At 41.5% G+C, this 16,988-nt stretch overlaps 1 protein-coding gene across 1 annotated transcript in view; it reads left to right on the top strand.

Moving 5' to 3' along the window:
• GRIN3A (glutamate ionotropic receptor NMDA type subunit 3A) overlaps positions 1 to 16,988 on the top strand; it is a 67,663-nt gene that overhangs the window by 47,775 nt on the left and 2,900 nt on the right. The window contains exons 5-8 of the mRNA XM_058823871.1: positions 1,102 to 1,217; positions 3,358 to 3,509; positions 14,313 to 14,477; positions 15,230 to 15,303. Coding sequence (XP_058679854.1) covers positions 1,102 to 1,217; positions 3,358 to 3,509; positions 14,313 to 14,477; positions 15,230 to 15,303 — 507 coding nt within the window. The remainder of the gene's footprint in view (positions 1 to 1,101; positions 1,218 to 3,357; positions 3,510 to 14,312; positions 14,478 to 15,229; positions 15,304 to 16,988) is intronic.

A 16,988-nucleotide genomic window follows, 5' to 3' on the forward strand; every position in this document is an offset into this window, starting at 1 on the left:
AGACATCCAGTCCAAGCAAAAGCTGCCAATGAGGTTCCTCAGTGTGGTAGGAGGAAAGGAGGTTCTCAGAGAGGAACCTTAATTTATCATTAAATTAATAGAAGAAGCACTAGACTGGTAAAAAGTAATAAAAGTAATAATAAAGTAATTACTAATGAAGTAATAAGAGCACTATGGTGTCAGTGTGCCTCAGAGACATTTGTGCTTAACAGTCTGGGAGTCACACAACTCCTCCAGGAAACATGGGAGGTGGTAATAAGCCTGAAATCATTCATTCATTTTATCTTAAAAGTTGCCTGGCAGATGGCCTGAGAACTTTTCACCAGAAGTTTTTTCCTGTTGTTTCCTGTTCATATATTTTTCCCCAGATCCATCCTGTTGATAATCAAGACCCATGGCAGTTCTTTGGGTCAAAGTGGAGTAAATGGATTGAAATCAATGAAGTAATCACATCAAGAGAACACCCAGACTTTTAAGGGGACAGGAAGGGAGGGTGCAGTCCTGGGGTCAGATGAGATCAGGCATTGCAGCTGTTATTTTTATCCAAACCTGCTGTTCAGATATTATTATTTTAGCAAAATTCAGTCATTGTGTTCGTGAAGAAAACACAAGGAAAATATAGATTTCCCTCCTTGGGTGAAGGAAATAATTTACTTCATATTCAAGGAGAAAGGAGGAGAAATACCTTTGAATAAGTTATCCCTCTGAGTTTTTGCTATAATATCCCCCAAGTTTAACATCACAAAGAAAATAATATAGCAACAGTACTTTTTAGCAATTTTTGATCTTCTCCACTAAAGCCTTGTGCCACTTTCAATTGAGTCAAAGTCCAACATTTTGTAGTGATTTTTGTCTTTCAGAACAATAGTATTTTGTGGGAGCAAAACAAGTCCTAAACACACTGACTGCTTTTAATGCACAAAGTTTGCATTTCAAACAATTCTGTACTTCAAAATACAAATGAGTTTTCAATTTAAGTGCAGATGTGCTAATATTAGTCCCTATTTTCATACAGTAATTTTCCAGGAAACTGCATAGAAAATGTTCTGTGTCACTTAGACAGTGAAGTGATTGTATTTCTGACTTTGGTGTTGAATACAGGCATGATCCAGAAAAACTTGATGCCTTCATCATGGATAAAGCACTCTTAGATTATGAAGTGTCAATAGATGCTGACTGCAAGCTCCTAACTGTGGGAAAACCCTTTGCCATTGAAGGTAATAACCTGTTTTATAACACACCACTCTGTTCCTCATGTGCTGAATTTGCTTTGTTGTGCTGTGGTATTCTCAGTGAAAATATGGAGGTGAAACTGAGGACCCCTTGAGGATTATGACAAAATCCTCAGTGACTGAGCAGAACAAAAGCTCCAGCCTTTTCTTCTGGTGGTTTTTTTTTGGTTTTTTTTTTTTTTTGAGATCTCTTATCACTTTTACCACCTGTTTCCAGGCCGGGTTAAGTGGAGCTTTGAGCAATTTGGCCTAATGGAAGATCCCCCATGGCAGGCGTTGGAATGAGATGCTCTTTAAGGTCCCTTCCAACCCAAACCATACTGTGATTCTATGATCTGTTGCCATGCTCTATACAGAAATTATTCCAAGTGCTCAGGCAGTGTGTCTCCAGACAAGTAGGAGGCAGAGTCCATTTCCCTACTCACCATGAAAAAAGAGGCCCCTGAAATGAGGCTTCTTTTCTGCCAGTTCTCTTTGTTGACATGTGTTCAAAACCCAGTTCTAACATGTTCACAATGTGGTTCTGCAGTTTCACTCTCATCTGCAACAGGCAAATACTGTTCTCATTTTAAAGGTGAGCTCAAGATTCCCACTGAATCTATAGTTAAATGAGAAGGGAGCCTCCCCTGGTGCTTGGCCTCCTGCAGCCTTGAGAAATTAGCAAGGACATCTCAGAAGGCAGCCTGGAAGCAAGGTTGGTGTGAAGCTGCTTCCAGCATGGATGAGCACATGGGCAGCAGACTTTAGAAACCACTTTTGTGATAAATGGACAGTGCAAAGGACTGGTGCTTCCACTTTCCTCCCCTCCAAGGGCAATAGCTCCAGCTGATCCCATCACAATGTAAAACAACCTCCTTCAGAAACCTGATAAATCCCTTTCAAAAAGGTCAATTCAGCTGAAATAAAACCAGAAGCTTCCACAATTTCAATTCAAGTAGATTAGATTTCAATATAGAAAAAGAAACAAACAAATAGACACTGAACTATACGATTTTGGATGAGTGGACTTCCTTCATTTCACCCAATTACAAAAAAAGTATGCTGAAAATGTGATATTTATAAGTTCTAGCTGTGCTAACTCTGAAACAAATCCTTTGATGTGAGCAGGTTTATTCAGGTGGAATTACAGGCATAATGCAAAATACTCAGCAGCAAGGGAGAAGCATTGTAGGAACAGTTATCACCTCATCACACATAAAAAAGTGAGCCACTGTCCTGGAAAATTCAGCACCTCTCTGTGAGGGCTTTTTCTTTCTTCCTGTGTTGTTATGGGTTTCTTTAAGGAGACAATCTGAAATTCTGAATTCTGAACTGAAAAACAAAAATCCACAGTGGACTAGAAATTAATCTCTGCAGGCAATTGGCATGCAACTGCATGTCTTCAAGGGATCAATTGTATTTGTTTTGAATTTCTTAAATCAAACCCCAGATTCTGGTAAAAGTACCACATTCAGAGTTACTGAATTCATTTTCACTTACACTAAGTCCTTTACCCACACTTTGACATGGTGAAAGATAGCACAGTGGCTAAAAACTGCATTTATTAGTGTCTGAAAATCCCTGTCACTGCAACAGCAGAAGTGCACGAACTGAAAACACAGCCCCAGGGCTTTAAATTGCTGTTTGATAAAAATGAAGATGGCTCCTGTATATATTGATGTACGTACAGCTCCTCATCAGAAAATGCATAGAAAGAAAATGTCACATCTGACACCACAGTCACATCCACTGCTCTAACAATCCAAGGGGATCACAGAATGATTTATGTAACATTGAGGCCCTTTTGCATTGCTGAAACAATCCATGACAAGGGCATGAAAAGGTCTGTGTTTCTAGAGAAAATATTTATTAATCCATTGTCTCCATTTTAAGTTTTTGAATCTCCAGTTTTAGATATTTCTTGTGTGGCCATAATAATGTTGAATTTGCTTATTCTGTTTGTATTGGGCGACTTTATTTTGCACCAGAAAAAGGTCTTGTCTCAGCATTCTCAGACCACAGTAAGCCAGGTTTGAGCTGGCTGGCTGAAAGAGATTGCCAGCTCGCTCTTCCATGCTGAAATGAACATACATCAGCAAAAGCCAAACAAGAAAGAGAGAGATGATTGCACTGTTCTCCCTTCTAGGATATGGCATTGGTCTTCCCCCCAACTCTCCACTCACCTCAAACATCTCTGACCTGATTAGCCAGTACAAATCCCACGGCTTCATGGATGTTCTGCACGACAAGTGGTACAAGGTTGTTCCCTGTGGAAAACGAAGCTTCGCCGTCACGGAGGTAAGCAATGAACTCGGGTCACTTAAGTCACTTGTGCAAGCTGACAATTATCTCCCCTCTTTCCTAATGGCATGCCCACTTGGCAGGGGTGGATGGCAGCTGAAGGGAAGGAGGAGGCATCAAAGGCAAGAGTGCTGACCCAGGCAGCAGTCAGGGCAGAGCGGGAGGAGCGCATCAGTGAGATTGTGCTGCTGAGTGGGCACCAGGGAGCTCCTCTGGACACAAGCAGGGCATGAGGAGGGCAGTAAAAATCGTGATCTGGTATATTTCATAGCAAACCTGTCTAATTCTGATTCCACTCAACTGTGTGTGTACCACGATCCACAGAGAGAGGGGGAGCTCAGGACATCCCAAATTTTTAATACATCCTGACCACTTCCAAACATGGGTGGCAGCTACCTGTACCAAAGATAGGATTTCAGGCTAGAAATGGTCTGCTAAGACACCATGCCAAGAAGAGAGGGGAAGTAAGTCTCACTTCATGTAGTTCTATGAGAAATGGAAGTAAATCTTCATGGATGTACCACCTCACAGGAGTTACACCATTCTTTATGAGGAAAAGATAACTCTTACCAGAACAGCAGTTTTTCCTCAAGTTCCCTAGACTGTCAAGTGAAAAAAAAGATAAAGTATTGAAGAATTAAAAGCACCAGCAATGTGTGAAGCTTATAGCATACTCTTTTAGCTGAAGGTCTTCCAGGAGGGATAGGTTATGTCTTCTCACAGGTACAGAACAGTTAGAACTCTGCTGTCTCCTTCTCAGACCGTTCAGCCAAATGCCAAACACACACATGGTGTTCCCTGAGGAAGTGGCAGCATTCTCCTATCAAAGAGAACCTCAGTTTCCTGGACTCTGACTCCCACTTTTCAATGATCAGCTACAAACCTCTGGCAGCTAACTAAATCACTACAAAGGTAGCATTTTTTTGAGATACGACAAAGCAAATCTTTATTTGGCATTTTTAATATAAAATTTGTTGGGGTATTTCTGCAGGTCTTACTACATTCTTTACTTTTTCATTACAGTTGTGTCAATAGGAAATAAATTCTATTTTAACATCAGACATTCATAGAAGAAAATTCAATTTATTTTTATCCAACTTACTCATTTTTTCTTTCTTTTTTTTATGTGATTAATTCAACACAAGAAAGCAAACTTAAATAGAAGTGTATATTCGCTTCTCTTTCTGATTTAGCTTATCTGAAGATTGTATTATCATCTAAAAAGGAAATTGTCTTCTTAAAATAGCAGTTCCTTCAATGACTTCTTGTTCCTCTACTTTTTAACAAGTCTTTTGAATTAAATCTCAGGAAATTACAAGGTGGTAATGCTATAAATTACCTCAACATTGCTTAAAACTGAAAACTCTTACAGCAGAGAAAACTTACCTTCCTCATAAATCCCTAGCGATGTGACAAAAGGAGCTTCCTCTGATCATGTCTTACCCCACAGCATTCATCTGGGGCTGTATGCTCTCTATTCTTAGTCATAGAATAAATTTCAGTCAAAAGTACAATTTTATCTAGTACTAGTTTACTCTCAGAACATGCGGTTCCTTCTGAAGTCTGTGGACCGAGGTGCTTAGATCCCCTGGGAGGGGCATGAGATGATACACTGGGCTGCAGAAGTATTAGAACCTGAGTAATACCTGCCTATAAAAATTGTAAATAGATGTACATATATGGGGGTCCTTGTTCAAAATGTTACCAAGAGAGGTGCATGATCAACACAAGATTCCTCAGGGCCTACCAACAAAGGGAGAGGAGGTGGGGCAAAAATCTGCTCCAGTCTGAAAATAAAGTTCAGATTTTGCCCTGTGAATAGTCCAATAGTCCCATGGAATTCCTTTGGGGTTTTTTTTTTTTTTTTTTTTCACTATTGAATAGGTTTTAACCACCGGATTTATGGGAGGCCTTAAGCATGGCATGACAGATGGAGGACGTGTTGTGCTTTAACATAATTAATTCTTTTAGTATAATATCCCTGTGAAGAAAGAAGGGCAGGTGTAGCTGCTCCCAGGCTGGTTGTCTGACCATAGTCCTTATTCCATCTTCAGTTGCACTAATTCAACATCCACAACTGAGTTTTTTGTTCAGAAACTAAAGTCCAACAAGTTGGTTCAGTTGTCTGAAATTAAGGACTCAGTTCATGGAGTCCAAGAAGGCCAAGTGCAAGGTCCTGCACCTGGGCTGGGGCAATGCCAAGCACAGATACAGGCAGGGCACAAATACAGAACGGATCGAGAGCAGCCCTGGGGAGAAGGACTTGGGGCGTTGGTGGATTAGAAGCTCAGGATGCCCTGGCAATGTGCTCTGGCAGCCTAGAAAGCCAAAGATGTCCTGGGCTGCATCACTAAAAGTGTGGCAGAAGGTCAAGGGAAGTGATTGTGCACCTCTGTTCCCTCTCGTGAGACCCCACCTGCAGAGCTGCATCCAGCTCCAGGATCCTCAGCATAAGAGGGACGTGGCACTGTTGGAGGAAATCCAGAGGAGACCACAAAGGTGATCAGAGGGCCTCTGCTCTGGACCCAGGCTGGGAGAGCTGGGGATGTTCACCTGGAGAAGAGAAGGCTCTAGGGAGACCTTAGAGCCCCTTCCAGTGCCTAACTGGGATCCAAGAGAGCTGAAGAGCGACTTGGACAAGGGATGGAGTAACAGATAAGTGTTTAGACTGAAAGAGGTAGGTTGAGAGGAGATAAAAGGAAGAATTGAAACATTTAGGTGGTGAGGGCCTGACAGAAGTTGCCTAGAGAAGCTGTGGATACCCCTCCCCTGAAAGTGTCCAAGACTAGGTGGGACAGGGCTTGGAAGAACCTGGTCTGGTGGTTGGTATCCCTGCCCAAGGCAGGGGGTTCAAACTAGATGGTCTGTAAGGTCTCTTCAAAACCACAGTGTTCTAGGATTCTGTGAATCTAAAAAGTCGCTGAAAGACCCTTATGCAATCAGAAAGTGAGCGGAAGCAGAATACCACTTGCAAGTCTGTGCCATTTGTGGGTAAGCTCTGCTAAGTCCAGATCTTCATTTTCCTGAGTTGCTTCACTTTTAATGTATCTCCCACATGCATCCCCCCTTCTTCATCCATTCCTTTTGGCCAAGAACTTGCAGATTTTAGAATGTGTGATTTCTTAGTTGGGAGAAATTTATTAAACTTAACAGCCAAGCAGCAAACACTCTCCAAAGTACAGGTTCCCCACTGTTACAGCAAGAAGCATGGGAATTAGTCTTGGACTTACCTGTATGTTGGTTTGTATCATTTACTCCTGTACAGCCCAAAACTCTCTGTAACTTTACTTCCTGCACTCAGTCACAGTAGTATTCTGCAGATTCACTGAAGAGCGGACAGCGTTCAACAGAGAAGCAGATTATTCATTTTTTGAAAAAGTCTCAACTTCTCAGTGGGTAGTCATTCACATGGACTATTTACCAAAGTGAGACCCAGCAATTCCCTTTTGACAGCAAGAGTAAGGCTTTGTATTCTTCTATGCCGATTTGATAAATTTGGTCTGTGACATGCTGCACCTGTTCACCAAGAGTAATGATGCCAAAATGGGAATATATGTAGGTGAAATACTGATCAGTATAGCCTTTAAATTGGTGGGATATCCATCATCCATTTTGGTCATTACCTCTTTAGCTGTGCCTGATTCATATCCACCTGCCACTCCTGCCCACTGAAGTTAATTTTTCTATAGATTTGTTTTGACATCCATCTTCCTACTCACCATTTTTTAGTAATCTTACACTGGGAAATTATATTTCCTGTGGCAGAACTCAATGCTAGCTCTTCCCATCTCTCTCTCTCTCTGGCAGTGGATGAGCACTTTGCTTATTCTAAACGGCATTTCAAAACAAAGTTGTCCTGGAAAGAAATTATTCAGTCTGGGGCTGGAAGATTTGCAGTGAAAACCTTGCAGCTCCTCAAGCTGGGAAACCAATAAAGATGGTTTATTTTCTGATATTGCAGAGGTCAGAAGTGCTTGACTGTGCTGTTTTGTATCAACCTCTTCAGCAAAAACACTTACCCAAGGTATCTGACCCTGACCAGCACCCACTGGATCATTTATGGGGCAAGCAGCTAACTCAGGCTTGGAAAGGACACTGCAGTGAATTGCACTTTACCCTCTCCACTGCAGGTAATTGTGGATGGCAGTGGCTGTTCTGGGTGAGTGCTAGCCTCTAGCAATATTGCCTGAGTACTCTTGGTTTAAAATTGTAATGTTTTAGTTTCAAAGGAATGCCTATGTGGCCAAATTGCTGAGTCCCCTACTTAGGGTGAAACATGGTGCAGAAGGGATAAGGGATTGACAGAGTTATATTTGCACATCATATCTGGGCATAATCAATGTAATTTGGTTTTATTTTTGCATAAAGTACACTCAGCTTCTCCTCTGCCCTACTGTTATTCTCACTGATGCCTCTTCAGAAGGAGCCAGGCTCTTGGGACTTGCCTTTCCGTCCCATTAGCTCCACCCAAGCTCAGAACAGACTACAGAGAGAAGGTTTTAACAAAGAAAGTGGAAAATCAGAAAGTGAGCAGAATGTTTTCCAGAGGGGTGGTGGATGCCCCCTCCGTGAAAGTGTTCAACCATCCCTGGAGTTATCCAAGGCTCCAAGCAAGCTGTTCTAATTGAATATGGCCCTGCTTACTGTGGGGCAGTTGGACAAGGTAGCCTTGAAAGATCCCTTTCAACTCAAACCAGCCTATGATTCTGTGATTTTGGGGAACCAAAAATTTTGCAATTTTCTACTCCTGGCAGCAAAGCAGCTCTGGAACTCAGCCAGCAGGGCAGCAGGCAGGGGTATCCCTGAAAGGCAAAGTGCCTGCAGTCAGTGGGTTTGGCTGCTCAGGCCAGGCAGTGGTGACCAGGGCAGGGTTTATCAAGACAGTTCAAAAAAGAAGAGCCCTACCTGGTCCATGCTTTGGGAAAAGCTAATTAAGTGTATACAATCTTTCACAGCTTTTTAGCTATGTTTTTAAAAATGTTACTGTTGAAACTGTATCTTCTGTTTCACTTGAAAGGTTTGTATTTCTCCTTTTATATTCATAATGATCACAGGACAGCTAGAACTCTAGAACTTAGACTGATTTCCCTGTTGACTGGCAGTTCAGTCATTTAACAACCAACACATGGAATAAAAAATGATATATTGCTGCATGCCATTATCCCAGCTATTAATATCAAGAACTTTCTGATGCTTCACACAAATGGTATCTAACATGACATTTAAAATAACAATGTACAAAAGCACACAGACCTTGCAGCCCAAACTGACCCTGACAGTGGTGATGCTGGGGAAGGCAAAGTGCTGTGAACCTCCTCCCAGTGTCTGAGGGACAGGTCCATGCTAGCAGTGGGAAATGGTCCTTGACCACAGCCTTCCATCTGATCCAGATGGAAGCCACACATAAAAAAATATCCTTTCATCTTTGAATCACGGAATAATTTAGGTAGGCAAAGACCTCTACGATCAATTAATCCAGCCATTAATGCAGCGCTGCCAAGTCCACCACTAAACTGTGTCCCTAACTGCCACATCTGTAGGTCTTTTAAATCCCTTCAGGAATGGTAACTAATCCTCTTTTCATCTCCCATCAGTGGTGAGATCCGTTGATGGTTGTTAGCTCTCAAGTTTCTGAAGGAACTTGCTCAAACTCACTGGTCTTTTGCCTGAATTTATGATCTTTGGCCTCAGCATCACTCAAGAGGCACAATCAGACAGCGCCTCATTCATCTTGCCATGATTTCACCCAGTTGTCATCCAGAAAATTGTGCCTTTCTGCTCTGTCTTCTTGCTAGTCCCCTTAAAGCTCAACCAATAGTTTCCTTTTTTGTTACACCCATCGCCTGACAACTCAACAGTGACTTTTCCAACCTTGAAGTTCTGGTTTATGTTTGTCCCTGGTGCACTGCAGGTGTCAAGGAAAGGCCATGCAGACACTTCCAAAAAGGAAACAAACTGCAATGTGCTCATAAATAGCAGCTGCCCATCACTCAACTTTCACAGCACCTTGTCGTGAGAGCATGAAAAACAAACACAAAGAACAGGGAAAAAAGGTTCTGCTGTACCAACACTTTTCTCAGTCTGCACGTATGCTGTCTAGGGGGGGAGAGGTGGCCCCTGCCCACAGGAGGAACTGGGAATGTTTCCAGAAAGGGTCTCACAAAGTGACAGATGTTGCATGGAAAAGGGGTCATCTCAGTGTGGGAAGAAACAGTGGGTTCTGGACTTGCACTGTGGAAAAAAATACTTTGCACAACAGTCCTGCAGAAGGAAGTGAATGAGTATTGACTCTGTCAACAGAGTCAGGAGAAGACGTGTCCTGCAAATGAGTAAAAGATTTAGATTCATCCATTGAAACTGAAAACAAACAAAAAGAAAAAGGTGTCTGTCTGAAGAGGTACTGACAGAGCTTGGAAAATTGATGAGTAGAAAATAAAACATTTATTACAAAACAGTGTTTTTCCAGCTCTGTGCAAAACCCTCACAACAAGGAGGGAAAGGAACTTGTCTTGCCAGTATGAGACAGTATTTACAATATCTTAAAATTTGTCACTCGAAACTCTAAAGCCATGGTCATCAGTCTTTGGGGGGGATAATCTCCCTGAAGAGATTAAATATGTATTATTTTTAAGCTGCTACTTCTTTGAGAGCACAGAAAGCCATAAGAATGAAAATCAAGTCTAAAAATAAGTCTCTCTGTAGCTACAAAAAATGCCACAACATGGAGAGGGGGACACCTTTTAATAACACTTAGCTGACTAAATAAAAGTATCAGCATCAGTAGGATTTTGCAAGCCTACTGAGATATGTAAATGAGTTTAGAATTCTACCCTTCATATCCATTTATCCCTACTAATTCCTTATCAGCACAGGTGCTGCAAAACTGAACTTCCAAAGATCAGCAAACCTTTTAAAGGGAAAATGCAATCAAGAAAATACAGTTTTTTTATTATACTTAACACACGCATGATACCCATATTTAGTATTTGGGTTCAGCAGTGTGTAGCACCAATATCTGTTCTGCACTGCCAACTTGCAGATTATCCATAAGAATCTTTACAAGCTTCTAATTAGTCAAAGTTGGACCACAGGAGCATTTGATGACTTATTCAGTGCAGCCAGGGAGAGTAAAGCACTTACAGTCTCCTGTAGTAGGGAGTAAAACAGGAGTTCTTCCCATGAAAACAAATGCTGAAATCACTAAGTGCCGTTTTTGTCTCTACTGCCTGCTCCAAAGTGAACACAAATGTCAGACTAGCTTCTCTGCATCCCTTTGCTTCTCTTCAGGGTTAAAAAAAGAAAAAAAGGCACACAACTAGAGTGGAAAAAACAGGAAGTATTCAGATAGCAACTGCATATATGGGTTGATAAATTGGAAAAGTGTCTTCAAGGATGTATTGTAAAGAAAAAGCACGTATCTTCTGTTGTATTTGTTGGTGTCTAGAAAATGCCAATTTCCCAATTTGTCAGTGGGAAACAACCTGGAGGCTGTTGCAACTGTCGTGGTTAGCACCCATTAGCAGTAATTATCACAGGATTGACTACACGGCCTATTGCTCCAGAAGAATTACATGACCATAACTGAGTTCATTCTCCTAAAATGCAGGAAGCTACCTCCTGGATTTATGATTACAAACTTGGAGCAAGGACTGCATTTTTATCCTGGCTTAATACAGAATACACCACATGGTGGGCTTTTATTCCTTAGGAAAAAATAAAATAAAATAAAAGGAAATAAAAATAATATATTGCAGTAGAGAAATCCACCAGTTTGTTTTCTGTTGCCACCCCCAACCCACATACCCACTCCCCTGGCTCCTAACCCTTGAGCAGAGAGGAATGCAGTAATGCAGAGAAACCATTTTTTTCCTGCTCTTTCCATGTATATTCTATGTATGCACCTAAAAATACATAAAAGAGCAACAAAATAAGTATTTGAGCTTGGTCCTCTAATGAGACAAGCCTCTGTTAGAGGCTGAAAATGAGAGCTGCCTCTCTTATATGGTTTCCTTTACTATTTAACGTGTGTCTCTACAGTAATTACAGACAGCTGATAAATAGCCAATTTACAATGGTTTGTGATTATGCTGATACTGCTATGTATAATCACTCCACACTGTATTAATTATTTCTACCCTACCTTTTTTCCCCCTTAATTTAGTCTCAAAAATTTCCTTCTACTCTGCAGCTTTTATCATGCAGCTCTTCCAATGTATTACCTTCTTCATTGCTAGATGAAATATTATTGATGCTTTGTTTTGGCACTTCCTTTGCTAGGAAAAGATGTCTTGTTTGGGACAATTTCAAAAGCCATCCATTACAGGTGAAAAACTCATCTGGGATGACAGTGCTGGAATTTCTTTCACCTGCTTCCAGGGAAGGTAGAAAACAATTCTGCAGAGCTGACAGGACAGGGAGCCAGACCCTCATCAGCGTAAATCAGAGAGGCTTTGCTGAAGACGAGGGAGTTATTTTTCACGTAAGGAGCTAGCCAAGTGTGCTTTCTGTTGCAGTGCTGGAGTGGCATCAAACACTGACCCCAGGCATTCAGGAACCCCCACTGCAATAGGGCTTTTAATTATTGTTTTGAATGGCTAGGGTTTTATGATATTACATTAAACCCAGTTCCCATGGCAAGAACCACCCACAGGCTGTTACTCTCTGTGACATCCAACAGCTGGAGCCTGGGAGCACTGGTAGATAAGTGTATTCATTAGATGACTGAGCAAACACATAACCTTTTCATTATTGTTCCGTTTGTTCTCATGTTTACTGTTAGCTCTGCATCTCTTAAGTTGTTGCATACTTGCCTTTGAATACCCTTTCTGGGAAGGGAGTGATTTGCATTAGAGCTTCCTGGAGAACTGGCAAAAGCAGCTTTAACCAGCATGTTCCACTATTTGGGATAGCAGGTTTTTTGCTTCTTACAGATACTTAGAGATGTGTCAAATTCAAAGGTGAGCCATACTGAGGCCTTAGCTCTGAGACTTCTGAGAAAAAGGTCAGACATGGAACCTCATTCTTATTTTATTCTACCTGGGCTAAAAGTTGGGCTTCACTGCCAGACCTACAGTCAAACACTTTGGTGCTTGAGCAGTGTAAAGCATTACCACCTGTAATCTCTGTGTCACCCTCCTATGCCCCCAACTGAAAGGACAAACTGTGATACAGCAGGTCATAAGAAATTGCGATGTGGAGAGGCAAGTTTTGCCTTGAGGTTGAATTGATGCAGTTTCCATAACAAAAAAACCCTTGTGCCAAAATTTTGACACACTTCTACCCCAGAGCCATTTTGCTATGTCTTTCTTATGGTTTACAGCTTCTTTAGAAATTGCTTTTACACCTACATTAGACCCTTAAACACCCTAGAACTGTTTATTCACTAGTACAAAAATTCTTGTCTCGAAAGTTCTGCTCAGTGTGCTTCGGGACAAGGAGGCTGATCTTGGCAGAGGATCCCCAAAACAAGAATCCATTGCCAGTGCCAGTATGGGAAAGTTCTCACTCTGCTAGATTGCAGAAGCTCTCTTCTTGTAAAAAACCCGCGATATGTTATCTCATACCATTGTGTTCTAAAGAGCAGAAATCAAAATGCAAACCAGAAGAGAGAAATACAGCTCACAGTCACCCAACCAAAGTACACAGAGGGATTTCCGAGCCCTCAGCTTCAGTGGACTCATCAGTTACGAACTCTGTGGCTTAAAATGACCTTAGAACAAGACTTCACAAATATTCTGTGATGCATCTTCTCACTAATTCCAGTTGCTTTTTCCAACTTATGGAAATACTCATAATAAAGCACAATCCCCACCCCCACTCATGGAGCAAATGAACACAAGGAACACAACAGGTCCAGGGTAGCAGCATCACAGATGACACACAACCCTTCCCAAACTCTGCTCCTCTTTTTTTTTTTTCATTCATTTACTTGGTGAGTAACATTGTTTAATAGAAAGACACAACTGGACTTTGTGTTCCTGGAAATATTTCCATAATAATCTGTGAGCAGTAATTTTTTGCAAGGGATTTTAGTTATTTATAAACTTAGTTATGGAGGCCTGAGAACAGAGGTATGACATGCATAGCTCACCCACACATTGCAGTACAGGTATCTGTGGTACAGATTTCTGCTCTATTTCTGCTCTACACAGTTTCTTGGTGTTCAAACATGATTAATGCCAATAAGACAAATTAATTAAAGGCTTTCTATCCTACATGAAAGGGTGGGTTGGCAGAAAAAGGTGTATGTGTTCCTGTTTTCCATAGCTGTAGTCAGAGTTCCTAACACAGTTTCAGTCCTGTTAATGTAGGGAGTGGAGAGGTGCCATGTTTGTGCTACTTACTTCATATTTTCTCCATGACCCTCCATCAAGGGCAAAGCACAAAAAGGGAAAGTTCACAATCAATTCCCTGAAAATATGAACACTTACAGAGCAGTAGCTCACTGCTGATGAAGGACTTGCTTTACAGCTCATTGACTGCATTTTATCAAGCAGTACTTGCTTTTACAAATGCAAAGACACTGCAAACACCGTATTCTTGTACATTTAACACTCCACCTCATTAGGGAAATGGCTCAGTTTCCCTGGTGTTTGGCTGATTCTCTTCCCATGACAGAGCCTTTGCTCTGGCTGAACACCAAGCAGCACAGAAAGGCTTTGCTGTGAACTCTATCCATACTATTCTGCATTATTTCACCACTCTGTATTCAGAGCACATTTCCACATGAGAAAACAAAGCATCTGCTCCAGCACACTAACAACCTCCTGCCTTAACTTTTCCTTTTGATTTTATTCACAGACACTGCAGATGGGGATAAAGCATTTCTCAGGGCTCTTCGTGATGTTGTGCGTTGGCTTTGGTTTGTCCATTCTCACCACCATTGGGGAGCACATCGTGTACAGACTGGTCCTGCCACGAATCAAGAAAAAATCCAAGATGAAGTACTGGCTCCATACCAGTCAGGTATGTTCTTCAGGCATTCTGAAGGCACCCTGTGGAAGTTGTGTGACTGACCAAGAAAGCCTGGACAAGAACTAGTTATGAAATGTTGTAAGAGCACTGACAGTTGGAATTTGAATGGTGTCAGCAGCTTCTGGAGTTTGAAGAGGCTGACCTAAGGATGGAATGGGAAACACAGAGGAAATTTAAATATTATTTAAATATTCCGTTGCAAAGCTTATGGAGGGACACCTCCATTTGCGCCTGTAGCCTCACAGCTCAGCTCTTTTGGATGATGGAAGCAACAGTGTTGTTATCCTGAACTGGCAAACCAGAACATTCCACCTCACTGTTACAGGTTCCCAAACCTGTGAGGCATGCAGGAAATGCTGGGTAACCTTCCTCATTATTCTAGAGAAACTAATGGGACAGAATTGCTCTGGGTGTTTGCTCTAAAGGAAGAAGTTACTTTACAACAAAAGGCAGAAAAGGGAAGAACTTCCATTGCTTTAAAGCAGCACAGAGGAAGAAATCTTTTAAAACTAATTTAACTAATAGTTCCCAAACTATTAATCAACTTTTCAGCTTGCCTTTCTTTGGGAAAGTACAGGAAAATAAATCTGTTGTAATGACAAAGCACAGACAATTGCTTGTATCCTTCAATGTGTTAAATAATTTATGCTTAGGTCCATCATACAAAGCCCAAATTGTTTACCTATTTGTGGAGCCATTTTTAATCTTACTTCTACTAATTTATGTTCCTCTTTTTCCTCTAGAGATTACATCGTGCTCTAAACAGTTCATTTATTGAGGAAAAACATCAGCCTAAGAAAAAACGAGTAGAAAAGAGGTAGGAAGCTATCCATGCCTTAAAACACAAACTATAAAAATTACCTTGAAATTAAATGCCTTCTGTTTGGATATACAGTTATGCCCCAAAGGTAATAGCAAAAAAAAAAAAAGGAAACAAGGTAGAAGTGACAAATGAAGAAGGCAGAAATTAATTATTTTTTATAGTATTAAATCTAGAAATCTTGTTCTTTCATGATTTTAAATGCAGCTAATAAAAAACCTCCCACTGCAAAGAGAGGCTTTGCAGTTGAAGTCCACTTGTGTTTAGGGAATGGAGTTTAGGGAATGAATGACTCCCACGCCAAAGCACCGGCAGGTAACCGGGGCTCTGAGAGGCAGAGCCTTTAGAGGCAAAGAGAGATCAGGCACTCACATGCCTGAAACTCCTTCAGTTCTCTTCTTTAAATAAGAAGGCTGAGGAGAGGCAAATGCAGTCCTTTGAAAATTATTGCATCCAACAAGTGTTGTTGGAGAAAAACATAGGTAACAGCTTGGCCTTGTTTTCATAGCTTGTGTCTTCTGCAGAGGAGACAATGGGATGTACAGCTTCCAGGAACACAAGGCATTGCATGGAACTGTGCATGTGCTCAGCAACTCAACTCTACTGGTGCACTTTGTAAGGACACAGACAGCAGCACTGCTTTTCTACAGAGAAGTTCAGGCACAGAGCATAGAATACAAAAGGTCTTTCAGAATGTTACTGGATGTTTGGCCTGACTGAAACCTATAGAGGTCAATGTATGTTGTGTTTCTTTAATAATCCTCTGCTAAAGGCAGCAAATATAAATGAGTAAGCATCTCTAAGCTCCTAACCTGCCTTTATACACACAAGTGTCTAAAAATGCCTGCAATTGATCTCCTTTGTTCATTCCTTCATCTTATCAAAGAACACCATGTATGGAACCAGCTTTCACACATCCACTCCTGGCTTTTGATCTGTGAGCAGCAGGAGAGGCCATGAGTGCTGTAAAATGTTTCCTTCTGCTGCACCCTCCTTGTTTGGTAGAACAGGAGGAGATGGTGCATAAGCCCCCCAGGCAATGGCTTAGAAAAAGATCCATGCAAATAATCTTCCAGCTTGGGAGAGTGAAGATGTACAGCGGTCCAAAACCTTCTGCCCACACAGCAGTCATCCCTCAGGTGTGTGCATGTACACCCACCCACTGTGTTTGCTCTTCTCAGCATCTCGGGGCTGCTGTTTGCACAGAACTGGGATGAATTTAGAGCCACGAGTGGGATGTCCAGATTGTCATGAACACTCATGTGGCAAGGCACTGATGCCTTGTGAAAGCTGACCTAGATCAGAGACTAGACAGAGCTAAATAATAAAGTAGGTATTTATTAAGAGGCCTCAAATAGATCCACCTTGGGTAGCACAACCCAAAATGGTCAGAAAAATGGACGACAGGTCATGGGGTCTCATACTTTTATAAGTTTTGGTCCGTTAGCATATTGGAGCTAATTGTCCAATTACAGCTTTTACAGCCCATGAAGTCCCATCCTTCTTGTTTTCTCTCTTCAGTCCAGCAGTGTTCATGCTCGGGGGCGGGAGATCTGGATTGGCTGTCTTTGGTCCCCAGCTAGAGAAAGAATTGTTTTGTCAACCTATTCTGTGAAGAGAGCTTACAATCCCCTAATATGAGGCTCAACACTACACAATAAAGCAGAATAGAATCTGAAAAA

Source organism: Ammospiza caudacuta, chromosome Z (assembly GCF_027887145.1).
Source record: "Ammospiza caudacuta isolate bAmmCau1 chromosome Z, bAmmCau1.pri, whole genome shotgun sequence".
Taxonomy (NCBI): domain Eukaryota; kingdom Metazoa; phylum Chordata; class Aves; order Passeriformes; family Passerellidae; genus Ammospiza; species Ammospiza caudacuta.